The sequence below is a fragment of the Canis lupus genome, chromosome X (genome assembly GCF_048164855.1).
Source record: "Canis lupus baileyi chromosome X, mCanLup2.hap1, whole genome shotgun sequence".
NCBI classification, from domain to species: domain Eukaryota; kingdom Metazoa; phylum Chordata; class Mammalia; order Carnivora; family Canidae; genus Canis; species Canis lupus.
In genome coordinates, this window is record NC_132876.1 from 57,646,913 (window position 1) to 57,667,680 (window position 20,768).

Here is a 20,768-nt window from a genome sequence, read left to right on the forward strand (position 1 = left end):
GTTTTGTAGGATTGCAGGGTTCTTATCTCACAGAGTCAAAGAATGAATCTCATGAACCCAAAAGGGTGAAGTGAAGTGAAAGTTTATTAAGTGAAGGTGAGAACAGAAAGAAAATAGAAAGCTTTTTAGCTCTCTAGAGTGGGAAAGGGACCCTAATGTGTTGCCTTTGAGGGATTTCAGCGGCAGTCTTTTATTGAGAACTGACTGGGAAGCTTATTTTTTATTTTTATTATTTTGAGATTCTTGTGTCCTCTTGGTTTGTTCCCTTATCTTTTGTTTAGCTCTGTCTCAGCATCTCCACCTGCCAGGAATAGTTTCAGAGGGTGTCAGGGGTCTCCTATCTCTCCTGCATATACCTTAACCGCTTCCCTATTTATGAGACAGGACCTGTGGGCAGAAAGAGCTATACTGTGTTTGTAAGGAAAGCTAATTGTATACTTTTTAATTAGTGGGGGTTAGGAACAGTGCAAGTCTCCAAAGAATCTGGAATCAAGGTTTTCAGGACCTTGAGGGGCCAACTGCTGCCAAGATAAGGTTACTTTTTAGCATAAGGTGCTAAGGCAGCCCCGAGTTCCTTGAAGAATGTCATCCTCTGAATGTTTCAGGTACCTATCAGTGGGCTGCAAGCTGCAAAGATTTAAATTTAAGTGACATTTCTTTTGCCTTTGTTTCCTACATCAATAGGAGTTATCAGGACTCGAATATAAAGTGAGGGAAAATTTGTTGAGGGAAAAATCTTGAACTTATATTTATCCAGCATGTATCCAGCAATATATCCAGCATATATTTCTTTTTAAGGAATCCAGGTTGACTTAACTAATTGTTTATTCTATGTGTAATTAGAATATTAATACATCAGCAAAGATTTGCATTTGTCTCCTTATGGTCTTAGATTGCCTCTCTTTCCCTGTTTTTCTGTGTGGAATACTCGGCATCCCCTTTGATGTAATTAAGAACTACTCATGCTTGAGTTCTAAGGTCTATGTTTATTTTCTGATTCTACAAACTATATCAGAATGCTCTGCTAGGCCCCATGAGCCAGGTCCCCTTGTATGATTGTTAGTTTCATGTAAGAAAAGACAAGAACTCACTACTATACGTCCAGAAACAAAGCAGGTTCCTATCACGCATTATACTCAGTAGCTATGTGTTAAATGAATGAATGAATCTTAAAAAACTGATGATAGTCTTTGGTGCTTTCTTTTCATCATCCATTGAGGAAAGTTGTAGAAGCATAAATGATCATAACATTGAATTCAGTGTGGTGATTACACATCAAAGTATTGTACAAACTTTGAACAAAGAAATATAGAATATTAACCTTATTTTCAGATAGATCTTATTTTTCATTTTTACTTAGTTTGCTTTTCCTGAGAGCCTCATTGACTGTGCTTTCTTTGCTATATTATCCATTGACTCTGCTTTTCAATTTTCATAGGACATAGGTTATCAGCAGTTCTTTTCTATACCCTGTCACTAAATTCTAATACTGAACCCCTCTATTAACTGTTTCTGGAAATACTGCTCTTGTTGAGCAGCTTTCTTTTTCTTTGCAGCCGTGCTGACTGGAAAACTCCTATAAGGTAAATTTGGCCATTTACCAGTATAGTATTTGATACAGGGGTAGAGTGTGAATGATCTTGGACCAGATATGTCTATAACCAGTAGTCTGAATCTAATTACTTCAACTAGTGTTCTTTTGTACTTTTAGCTATCTCACTTACTAGAATTCCTGCTGTGACTGTTTCTTGGAGATATCTTTTCTCTGATGTCAGAAATCTTGGAGATATCTTGGAGATATCTTTTCTCTGATGTCAGAAAAATCATACCTTTTCCAGATCCTTGAAAGTTAGTAATGAATGGTATGTTAGAGCAAGTATGAGATGACTGCTCTTACTACCATTGGTCATTATAGGAAAATTGCTGCATTTCTGATTTTAGCATGTCTCATTTGCAAAATAGCAGTGATAATATTCTATACATTTAACCTGCACAACCCCCAACCTCCATGCTAGTTGCTACAGGAGTAATGAGATGAATAAAACATGGACCTTGTCTTTGTGTACAAAGAGGGCAGTAAACAGTGTAGTCTCTTAAGTCAAATAGACTTGGACCTATATCCTGGCTTCCCCACTTAGTAAATGAATGGACTTTAAAAGTTATTTAACCTCCCTGTGCTCCAGTTTCTGTATAAAGTGGGACATGACAGTAAGTACCTCATTTGGTTATTATGATTATTAACAGATAAAGCAGGTAGAACCATTTGTTACACTAAGTAGCAGCTCAATACATGTTAGCTAGTTGCAATTAATGTAATTGGATATTTTGGAATCCCATGGAGGAGATATATCCTGAAGATCCATCTGTGCCCAAGCTAAGGAGTTTGGACTGTAATCAGTGGTGGTTTTAAGTGGATATATAACAAGATTAGATTTGCTACTTTAAGTTATTAATTCTGGCACTGATTTTAGAAGAAGTACTTTGATGATAAGAGATTCTTTTACCTCCTAAATCAAAGGTTGTGAATCTTTGGTTTTGTCTTCACACTGTTTACATGCACAGAATACTTCCATTGTCTTTCCATCCATTCAGCCATCCATGCAACAAGTATTAGTTGTTTTTGTGTCCCAGACACTAAGAATATAGCCAAGAACAAGACAATCATGGTCTTTGTTCGTATGGAGCTCAGAGTCCACTGGGGGACATTAAAGAAAAAATAAGTGAATGAGATAATTACACATTGAAATCTTTCACTCTGCAGATGTAGCTCTGCCCCTCCCTGTGTAAAAAGCTTCAGTGTCTTTATATCACTTCTGAATAAAGTTGTAAGACCCTTTTATATGACATGTGAGGCTATAGGATCTGGCCTCTGCCTGCCTCTCTAAGCTCATCTCTCTTCCCTCCCTGATTCCATTTTATTGTTATTTAACACTAAACTGTATGTGGTTTCCTGTACTTTCTTATTTGCCTATGTACTCCTTCAAATGCTGCCCTTCTGCCTGAAATGTTCTTATTTGCTTGCTTAGCTAGTTTTCATCCTTTAAAAGCAGGTAATGTTAACACTTTTCTCTGAGGAGTATTCCCTGATATTCCACCTTTGCCTCCTAAACTTAGATATCTTCCTTTAGTAATCTCATGATGTCCTGTCCTTATTTCTTATCCCTGGACTTGAGCATTGTCTTATAATTGCCTGTGTCTAAATCTTCATTACATTGGGAGCTCCTTAAGGATATTTTTATTCTTAAATCTTAAAACAGTTTTTTTATTTAAATTTATTTTTTATTGGTGTTCAATTTGCAACATATAGAATAACACCCAGTGCTCATCCCGTCAAGTGTCCACCTCAGTGCCCATCACCCAGTCACCCCCACCCACCTTCCCTAGTTCGTTTCCCAGAGGTAGGAATCTTTCATGTTCTGTCTCCCTTTTTGATATTTCCCACTCATTTTTTCTCCTTTCCCCTTTATTCCCTTTCACTATTTTTTATATTCCCCAAATGAATGAGACCATATAATGTTTGTCCTTCTCCGATTGACTTATTTCACTCAGCATAATACCCTCCAGTTCCATCCATGTCGAAGCAAATGGTGGGTATTTGTCGTTTCTAATGGCTGAGTAATATTCCATTGTATACATAAACAGTGCTTGGCACATAATTTATGCCATAATTTACCTTTAGACAAATGAGCTACTGACTTGCTAGCAGTCCATTATCTTATTAAACACAAGTATAAGGCAGTAGAGATGAAGAGAAGAAGCTAGCTTTAAGAGATCTTTATAAAGGGGGATCAAAAATGAGTAGATGAGATACAGAAAGAAAGTTTCTAAGCTAGGGAAACTAACTGCTGGGCATGTCATTACATGAGATAGATACTCCAAGAAGGGAAATAGGTGAGGAGTCATGATGAACTCAGTTTGGGGTATGCTATGTTTAAGAAGGGTTTGGAGTCTGTCCAGAAAGGAATAGATAAGACACAGTTAAAAATATGAATACAGAGCTTGGGATTGGTCAGAACAGAGAACCATAGATTTGGGGTTATCTATCTGTTAATGGTATTCCAAACTACTGGAGTGGATTTTTACCCAAGAAAAATGAATGATAAGCATTTTGGAATGGTTTTATTGAAGGGGTAACATTTGAAATAATGTGTTTTAGAAAGCATGGAAGGGCATAATGAATAGAATTATTTTGTTTCCTTCAATGATTGGGGATCTTCTAACTTTCTTAATGTGTTTTTTATTTTTATTATTTCATGTGATTTCTGCATTTCTTATCATACAATTAGTTGGGATATTCTGAAGATCATAAAGATTAGATACCTGTTATAATGTTATAGTTCTCTTCTGGGTTGAATTCCAGATAAAGTTTACATCTTGCTGAGTGTTTTCTTCCTTATCATTTTGCTTTGTCACTGAACCAAGAATTGAATAACTGTTGTGATTTGTTGATTTAGAAAACTCAGCTCTAGAAATGTTCTGTCTGGCCTCAGTGAGTCTTATGATCAGCCTGGTCCTTGTGTCTGTATAATTGAGAACTCTATCATGTTCCTTCTCAGTTTAATATTTATGAGGCTTAGCAAGGCCCTCAAATCCAGAATGCTGTTAATATTTAATGGCTTTCTCAGGTTTATGTGGAAGGGTGTTTTAATGTCTCTGGCAGTACTCTTTCATTTTGCTGTTTTCCATTATTTAAATGCCATCAAATTTTTTATATTAATCTTTATAATACGAAGTCTAAGTTTAGGTCCCAAATCAATCTGCTTTTCTTCATTGTTCTCCTAATTAGGCCTAATATATGACAGTAAGGCAAATATCTTAGGGGAAAACAAATCTTTACTCCTTACTTAAACATGCTTTGGTTTGAACAGCCTTGCTCAGATCTAGAGCCTTAGTACATCTGAGTGAGACTATCAGATGAGTTGTATTACCATCATCTACCAGATTGGGCATATGTGATCATCACATCAATTTTTGCAGAAATCACCTTTTTTTTTTTGGTAGCAATAGCTCTTGACTTTTCTCTACCTAGCACAGACTAAAACTACAACAATAGCAGTGGCATGCTCGACAGTGATTCTTCCCTGGGACTTGGGAGTTTATCAGAATCTCCAGGGGTACTTAAAATTTGAAAAAGTCCCCCAGGTGTGATTCTGATTTGCTCCCTCTTCCTCTTTCTCTGAGAATCACTGTTTCATCACTGTTTCATTTCTAGATGAAAAAGAAATAGGCACATTTATTAGTATATTGACCTTGCATAATTGAACTCCCTAATCCCCATGCACCCATACTTCCTTTTTGAGTGGTACCAGTAGTTCTTTCTAATATCAATAACTTCTGAACCCAATTTCTACCTGTCATCAGGTGTAGCTACCACCAAAGCATCCCTGTTAGTGTTTAGAAGCCTGTAAAACAAGGAGTTGTCCACTAGCTTGAGGGCTAGTTGAATGGTGTGATTTATTTAAATGGGAGTCCTTTGCAAAGACTTAGACTAGAGTCCAGGATGTATACTACCACCACTCCCTCACCCCCACCAATTTTATTCCAACATTTTACGATGAAAAGTTTTAAATCTACTCCAATTTTGAGAGAATTTCAGGATGAATATTTATATATCTACAACCTAGATTCTATAATTAATATCTTATTACTTGTTTAATCATGTATCTACCCAAATATTCATTCCTCTATCCATCCATTCACCTTTTTTAAGGATTTCATGATAAATTCCAGATATCAGTACAATTTCCCCTAAACACTTTGGCATACCTTTCACTAATAAGAGTTTAATATTTATTTATAGTCTTTTCTTTTGATGTAAAATTTACATACAGTAAAGTGCCCAAATCTTAAGTGCTCAGTAGCTTGAGTTTTGATAAATGATAAATCTGAATATCCCAAATCCCCTTCAAGATATAGATTATAACACCCTTTTTTTTCTGCCCAGATTATTCCCTCTTGACTTCTATAGTTTCTGACTTAAAGGTAAGAAAAAGGCTTGTCAGTGTTCCGGGACAAATAGGGTTCAGTTTAATGATGGATCAGCAGATTTCTGCATTGCCTAGAGTACTTTGTATTTTAAAATATATGTGAATGTATTAAAACAAGATACTGAGTAAGTAAGTTTTCAGTTTTTAAATAATTATTTCGGAAAATACTATATCTAGGTATAAATACCTTATATCTATTTAGCTAAGTATTTTAAAAGGCAAAAGCTCTAGTTTAATGAAATGTGAGGACATATGCATAGAAACAACTGGGGAAGAGAAAGGAACTGGAGGTGAGATGGGAAAAAATCACATAAATAATAGTGTAATATAACATATATTAATATGTAGTTAATTGGTTAAAATATATGTATATCTAACATCATGAGATATCACAGTCTGTCTTGACAGCAGTGGCATGTAATTTATTCAAGAATATCAACATATCATAATCTGCCCTTAGGAAATACACATTCAATTCTTCTCACTGTTGGTCTTGGGTGTTCATCATTTTATTTTTAAGCCTTTATGCCTGGTAACCATCTCTTATTTGGCTTATTTTTAGAGTGATGTAGCATATTTTAATTTATATAAGTGTATTTAAAATACGCTATAAGTTTGAAATTATTTGCTCACATTTTTTGAATAACATACAAATGTATTTCTAATAAAATAGTTCTGATCCCAAAAGGAGAAGCTGTGACAAAAGTAAATTGTGATATTTTCATAATAAAAAGATATGACAAACATGCAGGCATTTGCATGTCATTCCTGAAATATTGCATACTGGCTTTGTCAGTACTGGTAAGTCCATTTCAAGGATGTTGCCCTTAGTCCATTAGTTTGGATAATGAGCCCTATAAAGTACATTTATAACTTTGGCACTGTAAGGAGATGGATTCTAATTTTCATCCTTGTATCTAGACACATTGAAAGAAGGTCAATGGAGGATTCTATATGATTCATTATCCCAACACATACCATATGACAGAGACCTGATAATGTCCGTGCATAAGTGTTTTCCTTATTTAGAAATAGCACTTGAAAGAAATCTTTTTGTGTTCATCCTTTGAAGTAGAAACGTATTAAGAGAAGCTTTATCCCTCTTTTTTTGTTTAAAACATTATCACATGTGTGACCAGATAGCTGTTCTTAAACAAAAGAGAAAATAACACTTAACAAAAATAATCATTTTCTTAGATCTTTTAAGGGGGAAAAAAACCATTTTCTAAACAAAAGAAAAGTTTCTGTGTTCCAAAACATTAGAAAGCTTATGCTTATACTATAATAGTTGTACTACCATTATTCTTATTAATGGCATTGAAAATAAATATTTAAATTCTATTCCATGCTTATAAAGACTTCAACATAGCAACAAGAAGATATATTCTGTAATTTAGTGTCAATTTTATGTCAAAATGTGAAATTGTATGCTGTTTTTAATTTTGTCTTCCAAGAAATTGGTTTTAGATTCAAAATTGTAGGTGATTAGTTTTCAATGGTGTAATCATTAATGAGAACTTTTTTGCTATGTTTATCTTCTTTGTAGATGTAAAGCAATCATAGATCAGTTTGGTCAGAGAATAATCTCTAAGCATTTCCTTGTGGAGGACAGTTACTTTTCTGAGAACACATGCTCACATGTACAATACCGGTAAGGCACCCCTCCACCCACTGTCCAAGGGAAGGTGAAACATTGGAAAATTTACCTGTGTAATTATATGGACACTTCTGTATAACTGTGTTCTTAAAGTTAGATGCAAATATGTATCAAACCAGATGTATCCAATATATCCACTGAGTCTGATTGTAGGGGAGTCCAGTCTAAGTTTGACTCATTAGTATCAGCTGGGGTTTGTCTGAAGGTCACATACCCTTCTTTCTTTTTTTTTAAGACTTTATTTATTTATCTGAGAGAGAGAGAGAGAGAGAGACCGACCACAAGCGAGGGGAGGGGGAGAAGCACACTCGCCACTGAGCAGGGAGCCCCATGTGGGATTATGACCTGAGCTAAAGGCAACTTAACTGACTGAGCCGTCCAGGTGCCCCTACATATCCTCCCTTCAATGAGCCAAGAAAAGGTTAAGGAAGAGCTTAACTTGATTTGAGGAGGCAACACTTTTATCATGACTTAAATCTTTGAAATATGCCTTCTGGTAGTTCTATAACTATAAATGTAAGTTTATAACTATATATGAAAATTATTTATATAACTATAAATGGAATCTGAATCACAGATTAACTGTTTTGTGCATTACAGGCAGATCTCCAGGTCAGTTCTGATTACAGATAGATCTGTACTAAAAACGGATTCAGATCAACAGGTAATTTTAGTCCTGTACTTTTTAATAAATGTTGCTAACTTAATCTACATGGTACTATGTATAAATTAATATTGGTGAAATAAAATATATTAAGTCATATGTGCTAATGTATTTAATGCATTTTTTAAAAAATACATAATGGCAATTTTGCAATAACCTTGGTTTCTCGAAGATTTCCTTCTAGCAGAACAAATAATTATATCTTATGTAACAGATTTATTCTATGGAAATTGGACTAAGTCCTAGTTTTTGACAGCTGTTCTATAAAATTGAAAATATATTGTTATGGGAAGAAAAAGAGTATCCCCAGAGAATACATTTAAAACTCTAGGAGGAAAAGGCTTTATGGTTACCAGCCCTAGCACAGTAGTGGTAAGGTAACCATTAGGCCTGGTGTGAATGAGTACCAGCACACATTTCTGGTTCTAATTTTTCCTCATCATCGTTGTTCCTTTCAGTACCTTCTTCCTTCTCCTCACTGCCAATTCTGTAGGAATGTCTTTATGTTATGGTTTTTTCCTTAGTCTGAACTCCTAAATTCCAAAAGTATGCCCCCCTTCTCCTGATCATATTATGCCATGACTGATAAAATCAGTTTACTTGGTGTGACTGTCAGACCTTTTCTATATGCTAAAAATAGATTCCACAAATTCCTTAAGTTAGAAGCTTTCTGATAATAGAATAAATGTTTGCTATGCATATGAGCATAAATACTTTTATTCATTCAGTAAACAATGAGTGTCTTCTACATGTCATCCAGTGTACTAAGATCTGAAGACAGTGTTAACAATGATAGCATCTCTGTCCTCATAGCTTGGAAGATACAGATATATAGAGAGAAATAGCAGCTAGAGTTAAGCATGTGTGGGCAAGTGTGAGCAAGGACTGGTACAGAGGCTTGTACAGGATTGTAGTGCTCATCACAGTGTCCTATAATTGCCAGTTAACTTGTCTTTATCTTCCAGTAAACTGTAAGCTTTGTGAGTATGTTAAAGAATGACAGGGAGGCAGAAAAGAGAGAAAATAGAGACAATTCTGTAGAAGCTGAGCTGCGAAGAATAAGAGATTATGGGTGTACAGTAGCATTAATCTGCCACTATCCTTTCAGCTCTTCCAGTCTTTTACCCAGACCCACTCTGTTTATTGACCTGTTAAGAGACCTACAATTCCTTGTCCTCTCTTTTTCCTCCCAGTTTACCAGCTTCCTTCTGCCCTCTTCCTTTTCCATGTTTTGGACCCCTTGGTTAATGAACTTAACCATGAAACATCTTATGAACTACCCTTCCAATACCTTTAATTCCCATGAAGCCATGCTCTTCCACTGCACTCACAGAAGAAAATTCTGTCCCTGGATGAGGCTATAATCTACGTCTGGATTACAGAGGAATACATGAGAAAACTACACAACCAGACAGACTGGCACTGCCACAGAGTCAGGGTTACCAACCTCATTCATCTGAATGCTACCTACCTACCACCAGGTAGGTGCCTACCTGGTGCCTCTGATAGCTCCCTGTCACTTTCCCCTCAGTACCTAATCCATATCTTTACTATTCTACCCATCCTTCTCCCTCTGAGCTCTTCCACTTCACCCCCTGCTTCTTTGAGAAAAGCAAGGCCACCTACTAAGCGCAGTGGCCCTTGAGCTCCTGCCCCACCACCCGCAACTAATGGACATGTACAGAGACTAATGAGGGGGCTCCCCTCCCTGTCCAAGGCCAGCAGCCCCTTTCAGAAATGCTCTTCTCTCTCTCTCTCACACACACACACACACACACACACACACACCCCTACCCTGTATGGCTGTTCTGTCTTAAGGCTTTCCCTTGCTACTGCCACCTTCCCCTCAACCTATACACATGTATTAGCATTTTCTGTTTCAAAAACAAACAAAAAAATACTCCTTTGACTTTGCCCCCATCTCTAATTGTATCCAATCTCTCACCTGCTCTTGGTCAGCATTTTCAAGATAGTATCTGTACTTGCTGCCTCTAGCTCCTTACCTCTCATTCATTTCTAGGCCTGGCTTCTACCTTCACATTACTACCACCATTTTTCTTGCTAAGCTTATTAATAACTATATGATGGTTAGGACCAGAAGACATTTTTTGGCTTTTGTCTACTGGGTCTTTTCTGGTACATTTCACAATGTTATAATTTGATTATTCCCTGTTTTGACTTCCATGACACTGTGCTGTCCTGATTCTCCTCATAACTCTCTGGACATTCCCTCTCTGTTTCTTTGGTGGGCTCTGCCCTCCTCTTAAATATTGGGGCTCCTCAGGGTTCTAACTTCAGCCCACATTATCTCTTGTTCTGTGCACATTTACTGCTTAACTCCATGTACTGTCATGGTTCTAACTGCATAAATGTTGGTGACAGCCATTTTTATATCTCCCAGCAATGTTGGCCAAACTTCCTGATAGATGTCTATCCCAAAGGCCTCTCAAACTGAACATACTCAGAGCTGAATTCACCATCTTCCCTCTCAAAACTGTTCATCCAGCGCTCCCTACCTTCATGAATGGTGCTGACGTCCTTCCAACTAACGACTTTTTACTCCCATCTCTGTTATCCCGAGCCTCCAGGTCCTCTCATTGTACTTTCTAGAAGTTGCTACAATCTACTTTTCCTCTCAGTCCTTATTCTCACTGCTCTAGTTTCAGGACTTATAATCTCTACTTTCTAACTTTTTGTTCTGCCCCACATCTTGTCTCCTTCAGATCCATCCTCTGCAGAGCTATCAGAGCGATCAATCTAAAATGTACATTTGGTATACTTTTCTTTGTTTCCTACATGGCTTTTTTCTTCTTTTTAAATTTTTGAAGCATATATAATGAGACTTAAATGGAGGAAAAAATAGGTATAAGTCTAGATAAATTTTATGAAAGTGGCATTAGAGGATTGAGGAAATTGGCTTTTGATGACTTTTATTAATCTCTATGAGATTTAATATCTTCTCAGAGTTCAGGACACAGAAGTTACTGTGGTAGGGGGTTACTGATTGTATTTAAATTCTTAAAGATTAGACATGATGGTTGTAGGAAACAAAAGAAATACAGGCATACCTCAGAGATATTGTGAGTCTAGTTCCAGACTACTGTAGTAAAGCAAATGTCACAATAAAGCAAGTCAAATGATTTTTTTGGTTTCCCAGTGCATAAAAAGTTATGTTTACACTATGCTCTAGTCTATTAAGTGTGCAGTACAGCATTATGCCTAAAAAATGTACTTACCTTAATTAAATATTTTATTATTTAAACAATTCTAACCATCATCAGAGCTTTTACTAATTTGTTGGTGGAGAATCTTGCCTTGATGTTGGTATCTGTTGATCAGGGTGGTGGTGGTCAAAGATTTGGATAGCTGTGACAATTTCTTAAAATAAGACAACAATAACCTTTTTGTATCACTTGACTCTTCTTTCATGAATGGTTTCTCTGTAACATACAATACTGTTTGGTGACATTTTACGCACAGTAGAAATTCTTTGAAAATTGGAGTCAATCCTACCACAATCTGTTTTGCTTTATCAACTAAGTTTATATCGTATCTAAATCTTTTGTGATCATTTCCAATATCTTCACAGCATCTTTGTCTTAAGTAGATTCCGTCTCAAGAAATACTTTCTTTGCTCATCCATAAGAAGCAACTCCTCACTTTTTAAAGTTTTACCATTAGATTGCAGCCATTTAGTTCCTTCAAGCTTCACTTCCAGTTCTTGCTATTTCCACCACATCTACAGTTACTTCCTCCACTGGTCTTGAACCCCTCTAGGTCATTCATGAGGATTGGAATCAACTTCCTCCAAACTCCTGTTAATGTTGATATTTTGACCTCCTCCTATGAATCATGAATGTTCTCAATGGCATCTAGAATGGTGAATCCTTTCCAGAAAGTTTTCATGTTACTTTGCTCATATCCATCAGAGGAATCACTGTATATGGCAGGTATAGTTTTAAAAAATGTATTTCTTAAATAATAAGACTTGAAAGTCAAAATTATTCCTGGATCCATAAAATGCAGAAAATATATTGTGTTAGCAGACATGAAAAGAACATTAATCTTCTACATCTTCGTCAGAACTCTCGAGTGACCAGGTTCTTTGTCAATGAGCATTCGTATTTTGAAAGGAATCTTTTTTCCTGAGCAGTAGGTCTCAACACTGGGCTTAAAATACTCAGTGAACCATCTTGTGTTATTCAGGCTGTGTTGTTCCATGTACAGAGGACAGGGAGAGTAGATATAACATAATTCTTTAAAGGCACTAGGATTATTGTAATGGTAAATGAGCATTGGCTTCAACTTAAAGTCACCAGCTACATTAGCCTTTAACAAGAGTCAGCCTGTATTTTGAAGCTTTATTTTTTTTTTATTATTTTTTATTTTTTTATTTTGAAGCTTTAAAGCTAGGTCTTGACTACTCTCTAGCTATTAAAGTCCTAGATGCCATCTTCTTCCAATAGAAGACTGTTTGATCTGGAAAATTTGTACCTTAGTCTAGCTACCTTCATGAATTAACTTAGCTACATTTTCTGTATAACTTGCTACAGCTTCTATATCAGTATTTGCACTTCTGTTATGGAGGTGACTTATTTCTTTAAACCTCATGAACCAACCTTGGCAAAGCTTCACTTTTCTGTAACTTTTCTTACCTCTCTGAGCCTTCATAGAATTAAAGAGAGTTAGGGTCTTGACTTGAATTAGACTTTGGCTTAGAGAATGTTTTAGCTGTTTTGATCGAGACCACTGAAACATTCTCCATATCAGCAATATGGCTGTTTCCCTTTCTTATCATTCTTATAATCATTAAGGTAGCACTTCTTAATTTCCTTCAAGAACTTTTCCTCTGCATTTACAACTTAGCTAACTGTTTGGCACAAGAGGCCTAGTTTTTGGTCTTTCTCAGATTTCAATGTGCCTTCCTCACTAAGCTAGATTATTTCTAGCTTTTGATTTAAAATGAGACATGTGCGACTCTTCCTTTTACTTGAACACTTAAAGTCCATTATAGGGTTATTAATTTGCCTAATTTCAATATCATGGTGTCTCAGAGAATAGGGAGGACCAAGGAGAGGATAGAGACTAGGGAATGGTTGGTTGGTGGAACAGTCAGAACACACAAAACATGTATCAATTAAATTTACTTTTCTATATGGACACAGTTCATTGAGCCCCTAAAAAATTACAGTAGTAACATCAAAGATCACCATAACAAATATAGTAATGAAAAAGTTAGAAATACTGTGAGAATTACCAAAATGTGACATAGAGACATGAAGTAAGCAAAATGCTGTTGGAAAAAACCAGTAGACTTGCTCGATGCAAGGTTTGCACAAACCTTCAATTTGTAAAAATAAATAAATAATTAAAAATGTAGTGTTGGCGGAGTGTAGTAATGTGAAATGCAATAAAACATGGTATGCCTGAACTTAAATGTTGGTGCAGTCCCTAAGATACCTTTCCAGCTATACACGTTTTTAGTCATAATCGTGACTATCGTACAACATTAGATGTATGTTTTAGTGGCTCTTCTCTCTTTAAAGTACAGCATTTTGTATTATGGACAGCTAGTAGCAAAAGGGAGTTAAGAGGAATATGAAGAACACAGTTTTTGAGACCTCTTAAGCCCAAAAATACACTTATGAGTAATATAATAGTAGAATAATTAGGGTTATTAAAAGAATTTCTGTTTTGAGAACTTGTAGGCATTTCCTGTGTGGGCTCTCAATGTGACATCACCAGTCAAAATCTAGGCATTTAGTGCTCACAGATAAAACTGTAAATAGGACTTTACGCTTTGGCAAGTATTTTATATATGAGAGGATATAGTTTCTTCAGATTGAAGATTAAATTAAGAATTCATTTGAAACTTTTGGTTTTATACAGAAACATTGACCCGATGGTCATTTAAAGTTGTAAGTATAAAGGCATGTAATATATTAGCAGTGCCTATAGTATATCAGTATACTGCATATCAATAAACATTACTTAAAAATAATTTTCCAAAAAAAATAATAATAATTTTCCATTTTACTGTATACTCTGGGTTTCTAATTTTATTAATGGAATCCTGGAATTAATTTGAAGACATTCATTTTCAAATATTTTGGTATATGTTCAGCTATACTTTGTTATATGTTGACTTATTGCTTTGCTTATTTCAATATCTTTGAGACTTGTGACATTTTTAAATTGTAGTACTTTGTTTTTTTTTTTTTTTTTTTTTTATTATTGGTGTTCAATTTACTAACATACAGAATAACACCCAGTGCCCGTCACCCATTCACTCCCACCCCCCGCCCTCCTCCCCTTCTACCACCCCTAGTTCGTTTCCCAGAGTTAGCAGTCTTTACGTTCTGTCTCCCTTTCTGATATTTCCCACACATTTCTTCTCCCTTCCCTTATTTTCCCTTTCACTATTATTTATATTCCCCAAATGAATGAGAACATATAATGTTTGTCCTTCTCCGACTGACTTACTTCACTCAGCATAATACCCTCCAGTTCCATCCACGTTGAAGCAAATGGTGGGTATTTGTCATTTCTAATAGCTGAGTAATATTCCATTGTATACATAAACCACATCTTCTTTATCCATTCATCTTTCGTTGGACACCGAGGCTCCTTCGACAGTTTGGCTATAGTGGCCATTGCTGCTAGAAACATCGGGGTGCAGGTGTCCCGGAGTTTCATTGCATTTGTATCTTTGGGGTAAATCCCCAACAGTGCAATTGCTGGGTCGTAGGGCAGGTATATTTTTAACTCTTTGAGGAACCTCCACACAGTTTTCCAGAGTGGCTGCACCAGTTCACATTCCCACCAACAGTGTAAGAGGGTTCCCTTTTCTCCGCATCCTCTCCAACATTTGTTGTTTCCTGCCTTGTTAATTTTCCCCATTCTCACTGGTGTGAGGTGGTATCTCATTGTAGTTTTGATTTGTATTTCCCTGATGGCAAGTGATGCAGAGCATTTTCTCATGTGCATGTTGGCCATGTCTATGTCTTCCTCTGTGAGATTTCTGTTCATGTCTTTTGCCCATTTCATGATTGGATTGTTTGTTTCTTTGGTGTTGAGTTTAATAAGTTCTTTATAGATCTTGGAAACTAGCCCTTTATCTGATATGTCATTTGCAAATATCTTCTCCCATTCTGTAGGTTGTCTTTGAGTTTTGTTGACTGTATCCTTTGCTGTGCAAAAGCTTCTTATCTTGATGAAGTCCCAATAGTTCATTTTTGCTTTTGTTTCTTTTGCCTTTGTGGATGTATCTTGCAAGAAGTTACTATGGCCGAGTTCAAAAAGGGTGTTGCCTGTGTTCTTCTCTAGGATTTTGATGGAATCTTGTCTCACATTTAGATCTTTCATCCATTTTGAGTTTATCTTTGTGTATGGTGAGAGTGGTCTAGTTTCATTCTTCTGCATGTGGATGTCCAATTTTCCCAGCACCATTTATTGAAGAGACTGTCTTTCTTCCAATGGATAGTCTTTCCTCCTTTATCGAATATTAGTTGCCCATAAAGTTCAGGGTCCACTTCTGGATTCTCTATTCTGTTCCACTGATCTATGTGTCTGTTTTTGTGCCAGTACCACACTGTCTTGATGACCACAAATTGTAGTACTTTGTATCCGCTTTTAGCCATTATGAATAATCAAAATTAATTTAATATCTTTTTCAAATACCGGTGTATATAATTCAGAAATAATAAGTCATAATTGAACCCTTTGAAAATAAGTGAGGAATTAAATATTAAAAATATTTGAAATAAAAAATATTTGAAATATTGTCTATGAATTATATGAATGCAATATATATATGATTTATAAGTATGTAAATAATGCAGAAATTTGATGTTCTGACACATGCTCATGTTACATGTTTCAAATTCTGTTCTAAGTTAAATACGTATCAGCTAAATCTTTTCAAACATTAATGGAGTTTGAAAAAAGACACTCAATTTGAAAGTTAACTACACTGTAATGATAGAAGAATGAAAATGAAATCTACCAGCTATGTCTAATATTTTGTTTCCACTTTTTAGATTTCCATTTTGACAGTGCCAGGAGAGGAACCAGGAACTTTTGCTGTTCGAGTCATTGAGTTATGTTCTTCAACAATGACATGCATGAAAGGCACATGTAAGCACAGTAGAATCTAGTTGTCTTGTGTGTTTGTTTAGGTAGTAAAGGGGGGCAGCCACTGATAAAGTTGGGTTCTGTTTTTAGTTTTGCCATATATTTTTGTATTCACATTATTTATTCACACACTTTATGTTCATACAGTAAGTCATTTTATACATTCCCCTTGCCTCTAATCATTTTTGTGGCTAAATCTTCATAGGCACAATTTATAAACCCTCCAGTGAAAGAATTTCTGTGACTTTCCAATTCTTTCTATAATTTTACTTAAGCTTATTAGAAACCTACTTTCACAAAATTTATTTTCTTTACTACTTATTTTCTTTGCTTTTCCTTAGAATTCTTAATCCAGTTCATGAATTTCTAAATATGTAAATCCTCTATTTTTTTATGACTCTAAAGTTAGGTACTACTTTATGTTCTTTTACCAATATGTATCAAAATTTCTGTCTCTAGCACTGTCAGATATCATGTCTTATAGAACATATTTCTTAAAGATGCTTCAGTAAGTAGAAATCAGCAAGGATACCTTAGATATAATTATACCTAAACCTAAACTATGTACCATAGGAATTACAAAAAAGCAGAGGGTGGTATGCCTGATTTGAAATGTTTATAACCTTATTGCACACCTAATAGAACAAGATGGTATTAACTATGTGCAGTGTATTCTGCTAGACATTTCAGGATAGGTAAAGATGAGTATGACATAGATCTGACCTTAGGGAACTCACAATCTAGTGCAACAAATAAGACACACAAAAGTAGCTGTAAGAGGAGAATATGAAAGTACCACAAGAGAAGTACTAACGAATAGTGGACTGTAGAGATTCATAGGAGGGAAGCATGTTAGAATTTTTAAAATACTGTAAACTTATATTAAGTTTTATTCAGACCATCATATGAATTATGAGAAGTGGAAGACTAATCTGGTTTAGCATAGTCCATGAAGACATGACTATGTCTTCAAGTGTAGAACTACTACTTACTAAAAGATATCAAAAATACGGTTAAACAGAGAGAATTGGGAGCCTGTTGCCAGCAGGAAGAATGAAGAAAACTTGTCCCTTTTTGCCATAGTCCTAAATTTCAGTTTGAAAAGTAGCTCATTGTTGGTTTTCACCTTTTATAGTGATTTTTTGAATTAAATAAATTATTACCATGACAATTACCATTATTTTTCCCTATTACTTATCTTGTTTTTTCATGTCTTTTTATCTGTTCTAGTATCTTGGATACAATTACATTTGTTTTATATTTGTGAATATTTTTTGTAAATTTTTATGAATTATTTTTCTGTATGAAATGTTTTTGTATATCCAGTCTAATAATACATACTATTGACAATTTGAAAGATGTACAAAAGAAAAGTAAAACTACGATAATCCTTTTACCCATAGATAATAGACACTTGGTGTGTGTTTCTTTATCTTGTTTTTTTATAAGTGTATACATGCATATTTCCATAAATATGCAATGCTATTTAATATATTGTTTTATACTCTACTTTTTAAAAATACTTAATACAATAGTCTTTTTGCATATCTATGATATTTTCAGTGATTGTGGATATGCCATTTTTATTTAATCCCATGTTGTTGAGATTAAGAGTCTTGAAGATTGTTACATCATAGTCCTATAAGAAACAGTCAACCTAATAAACAAATATTTGTGAAATTCCATTATTTTTAAAAAATCTCTTTGTATTGGGCAGCCCAGGTGGCTCAGTGGTTTAGCCACCGCCTTCAGCCCAGGGCGTGATCCTGGAGACCCGGGATCAAGTCCCACATCAGGCTCCCTTCATGGAGCCTGCTTCTCCCTCTGCCTGTGTCTCTGCCTCTCTGTCTCTCTGTCTCTCTGTCTCTCTCTCTCTCTCTCTCTCTCTGTGTCTCTCATGAATAAATAAATAAAATCTTTTTTTAAAAGAAGGTATACATTATAAAAAAACTTTGTGTGGAATTATTGGGTCAAAGTGTATAGGTTTCTTTATTTTGCAGTTATAGATTCATAAGTATTTGTTAAGATAGAACTGAGAAGTCCCAGGTACCCTTCACCCAATTTTTTCCGGTAGTTCTATTTTACCAAATTATACTACAATATCAAAATCAGGAGTTTGATATTGTTATAATGTGCATATGCAATTTCATCACATGTGTAGATTATTGTGACCATCACCACAAGGATCTCCTTAGTATTACCCTTTTATAGCCATAGCTATATCCTTCCCTCACAACACTAGCTACTTAATCCCTAGCAACCACTAAGCTGTTTTCCACTTTAGTAATTTTGTTGTTTTGACAATATCATATAGAATGAATCATACAATAGGTAATCTTTTTTCTTTATTAAATTTTTAAATTTTTTAATTTAAAACAATAAATAATCTTTTGAGTTTCTTTGTTACTGAGTATCATTTTCTTAAGGTTCACCCAGCTTGTTGCATGTATCAACAGTACATTCCTGTTTATTGCTGAGTCTGTGATAAGTTGTGCTTCCTTCTGGCCTCCATGGTTTCTAATAAGAAATCTGCTGTTACCCAAATTATTTTCCCTGTAGTTAATGTGTTACTTCTTCCCTCAGGCTGCTTTCAAGATTTTTCTTAGTCTTTAATTTTTAAAAGTTTTAATATGATGTGTCTTGGCATAGATTTCTTTGGAATTATTTTATTTGATATTTGTGCAGCCTCTTGAATTTACAGGTTTATGTCTTTTACCAAATTCAGAAACTGTTCATCCTTTATTTCTCTGAATACTTTTCAGCTTTATGCTCTTTCTCCTCTTCTTCTGAGACTCATGTGACATAACTATTATATGGTTCCACATGTCTCTTAGGTTCTGTTCATTTTTTTATTCAAAAATATTTATTGTATCTATTAAGAGGAATGTATCATCCTAGGGACAGTGGATTATACAAAGGAATATAGCTAGGGTAATAACAATAATAAGATAGTACAAAGAACAAGAAGAGCCCAAACTATGTGCTATGTGTTTTTCTCTTCGTTTCTATGTAGGCTATTTTCTTTCATTTCATATTGTATCATTTCTGTGGTTTTACTTTCAAGTTCCTTGATTCTTCCCCTTGTCCATTCCATTCTCTTGAACCCATCCATTGAGATTTTTTTTAATTTAATTATTGTATTTTGGCAAATTGAACACCAATAAAAAATAAATTTATTATTAAAAAAATTATTGTATTTTTCCAGTTTAAAATTTTGTTTGGTTGTCCTTTAAAAAATCTCCTATGTTCTGAGGCCTTCTCTTTCTTTGTGAAGATTGTTGTTTAATTTGTTTCCAGCAGGTTTATAATTGCTCACTAATGCATTTTTATGATGGCTGCATTAAATCTTACAGCTAATGTCCTGTTGGCATCTGTCGATTGTCTTTTTATAGTCAAGTTGAGGTTTTCCTATTTCTTGGTATAATGAGTAGTTTTGGATTGATACCTAGGCATTTTTATTACTCAGTAGTGGGACTTGGATTTTATTCTGTTTTAGCAGGCTTCCTTTGACACTGCTTGGTGGGGGAAGAGGGTGCCACTTTATTAGCCAGGGAGGTGGCAGTTCCTCACTTGCCCTCTGCTGGCACCTGGAGGTTGCAGAACCTCCTCATTACTGCAGAGTGATTATAGTGTAGGCTGTCTAATAAGCCTCAACTGATTTCCACCCAGGCTAGAAAGAGCACAGAAGTGCCTTGTTACTGGCCCCCCACATGGTCTTCATTGACGTAATAGAGAAAGGGATATGGCTTCATTACTCAGGCAATGGTGGGAGACCTGACTCTCCATTTGGCCTCCACTGACACCACCCCAGTTCCTCACTACTGCTGGGGAGGAGTGGAAATCCAGGATCCTGCCATGATCTCTACTGAAACTACAGATCACAAGCGAGGGGATGGAGAGGCATTTATCTAGCAAATGAATGTCAAAAGAAAGCCAGAGTAGTAGTACTTGTATCAGAAATAGTAATATAATAATAGTAGGGGACTTTTAACACCCTACTTATATCATTGGACAGATCATCCAAACAGAAAATCAATGGAAACAGTGGCTTTGAATGACACACTGGACCAGATAATTTAACAGATATATTCAGAACATTACATCCTAAAACAGCAGAATATATATTCTTTTCAAGAGTACATGGGACATTCTCCACTCCAGATCCAATATCAGGTCACAAAAGAAGTCTCAATACAAGATCTAAGTCACACCATTCATCTTCTATTCTTATTCTTATTTTAATTCCAGATGGTTAACATACAGTGTTGTTTCAAGTGTACAATATTGTGATGCATCAATTCAATACATGACCCAGTGCTCATCACGA

The 20,768-nt window shown here is 35.4% G+C and overlaps 1 protein-coding gene across 4 annotated transcripts in view; it reads left to right on the forward strand.

The window, feature by feature from the left end:
- CHM (CHM Rab escort protein) overlaps nt 1-20,768 on the forward strand; it is a 243,980-nt gene that overhangs the window by 176,104 nt on the left and 47,108 nt on the right. For all 4 annotated transcript variants that reach the window (XM_072816811.1, XM_072816813.1, XM_072816812.1 and 1 more), the window contains 3 exons: nt 7,534-7,638; nt 8,245-8,308; nt 16,348-16,444. In XM_072816811.1, the coding sequence (XP_072672912.1) occupies nt 7,534-7,638; nt 8,245-8,308; nt 16,348-16,444 (266 nt within the window). The remainder of the gene's footprint in view (nt 1-7,533; nt 7,639-8,244; nt 8,309-16,347; nt 16,445-20,768) is intronic.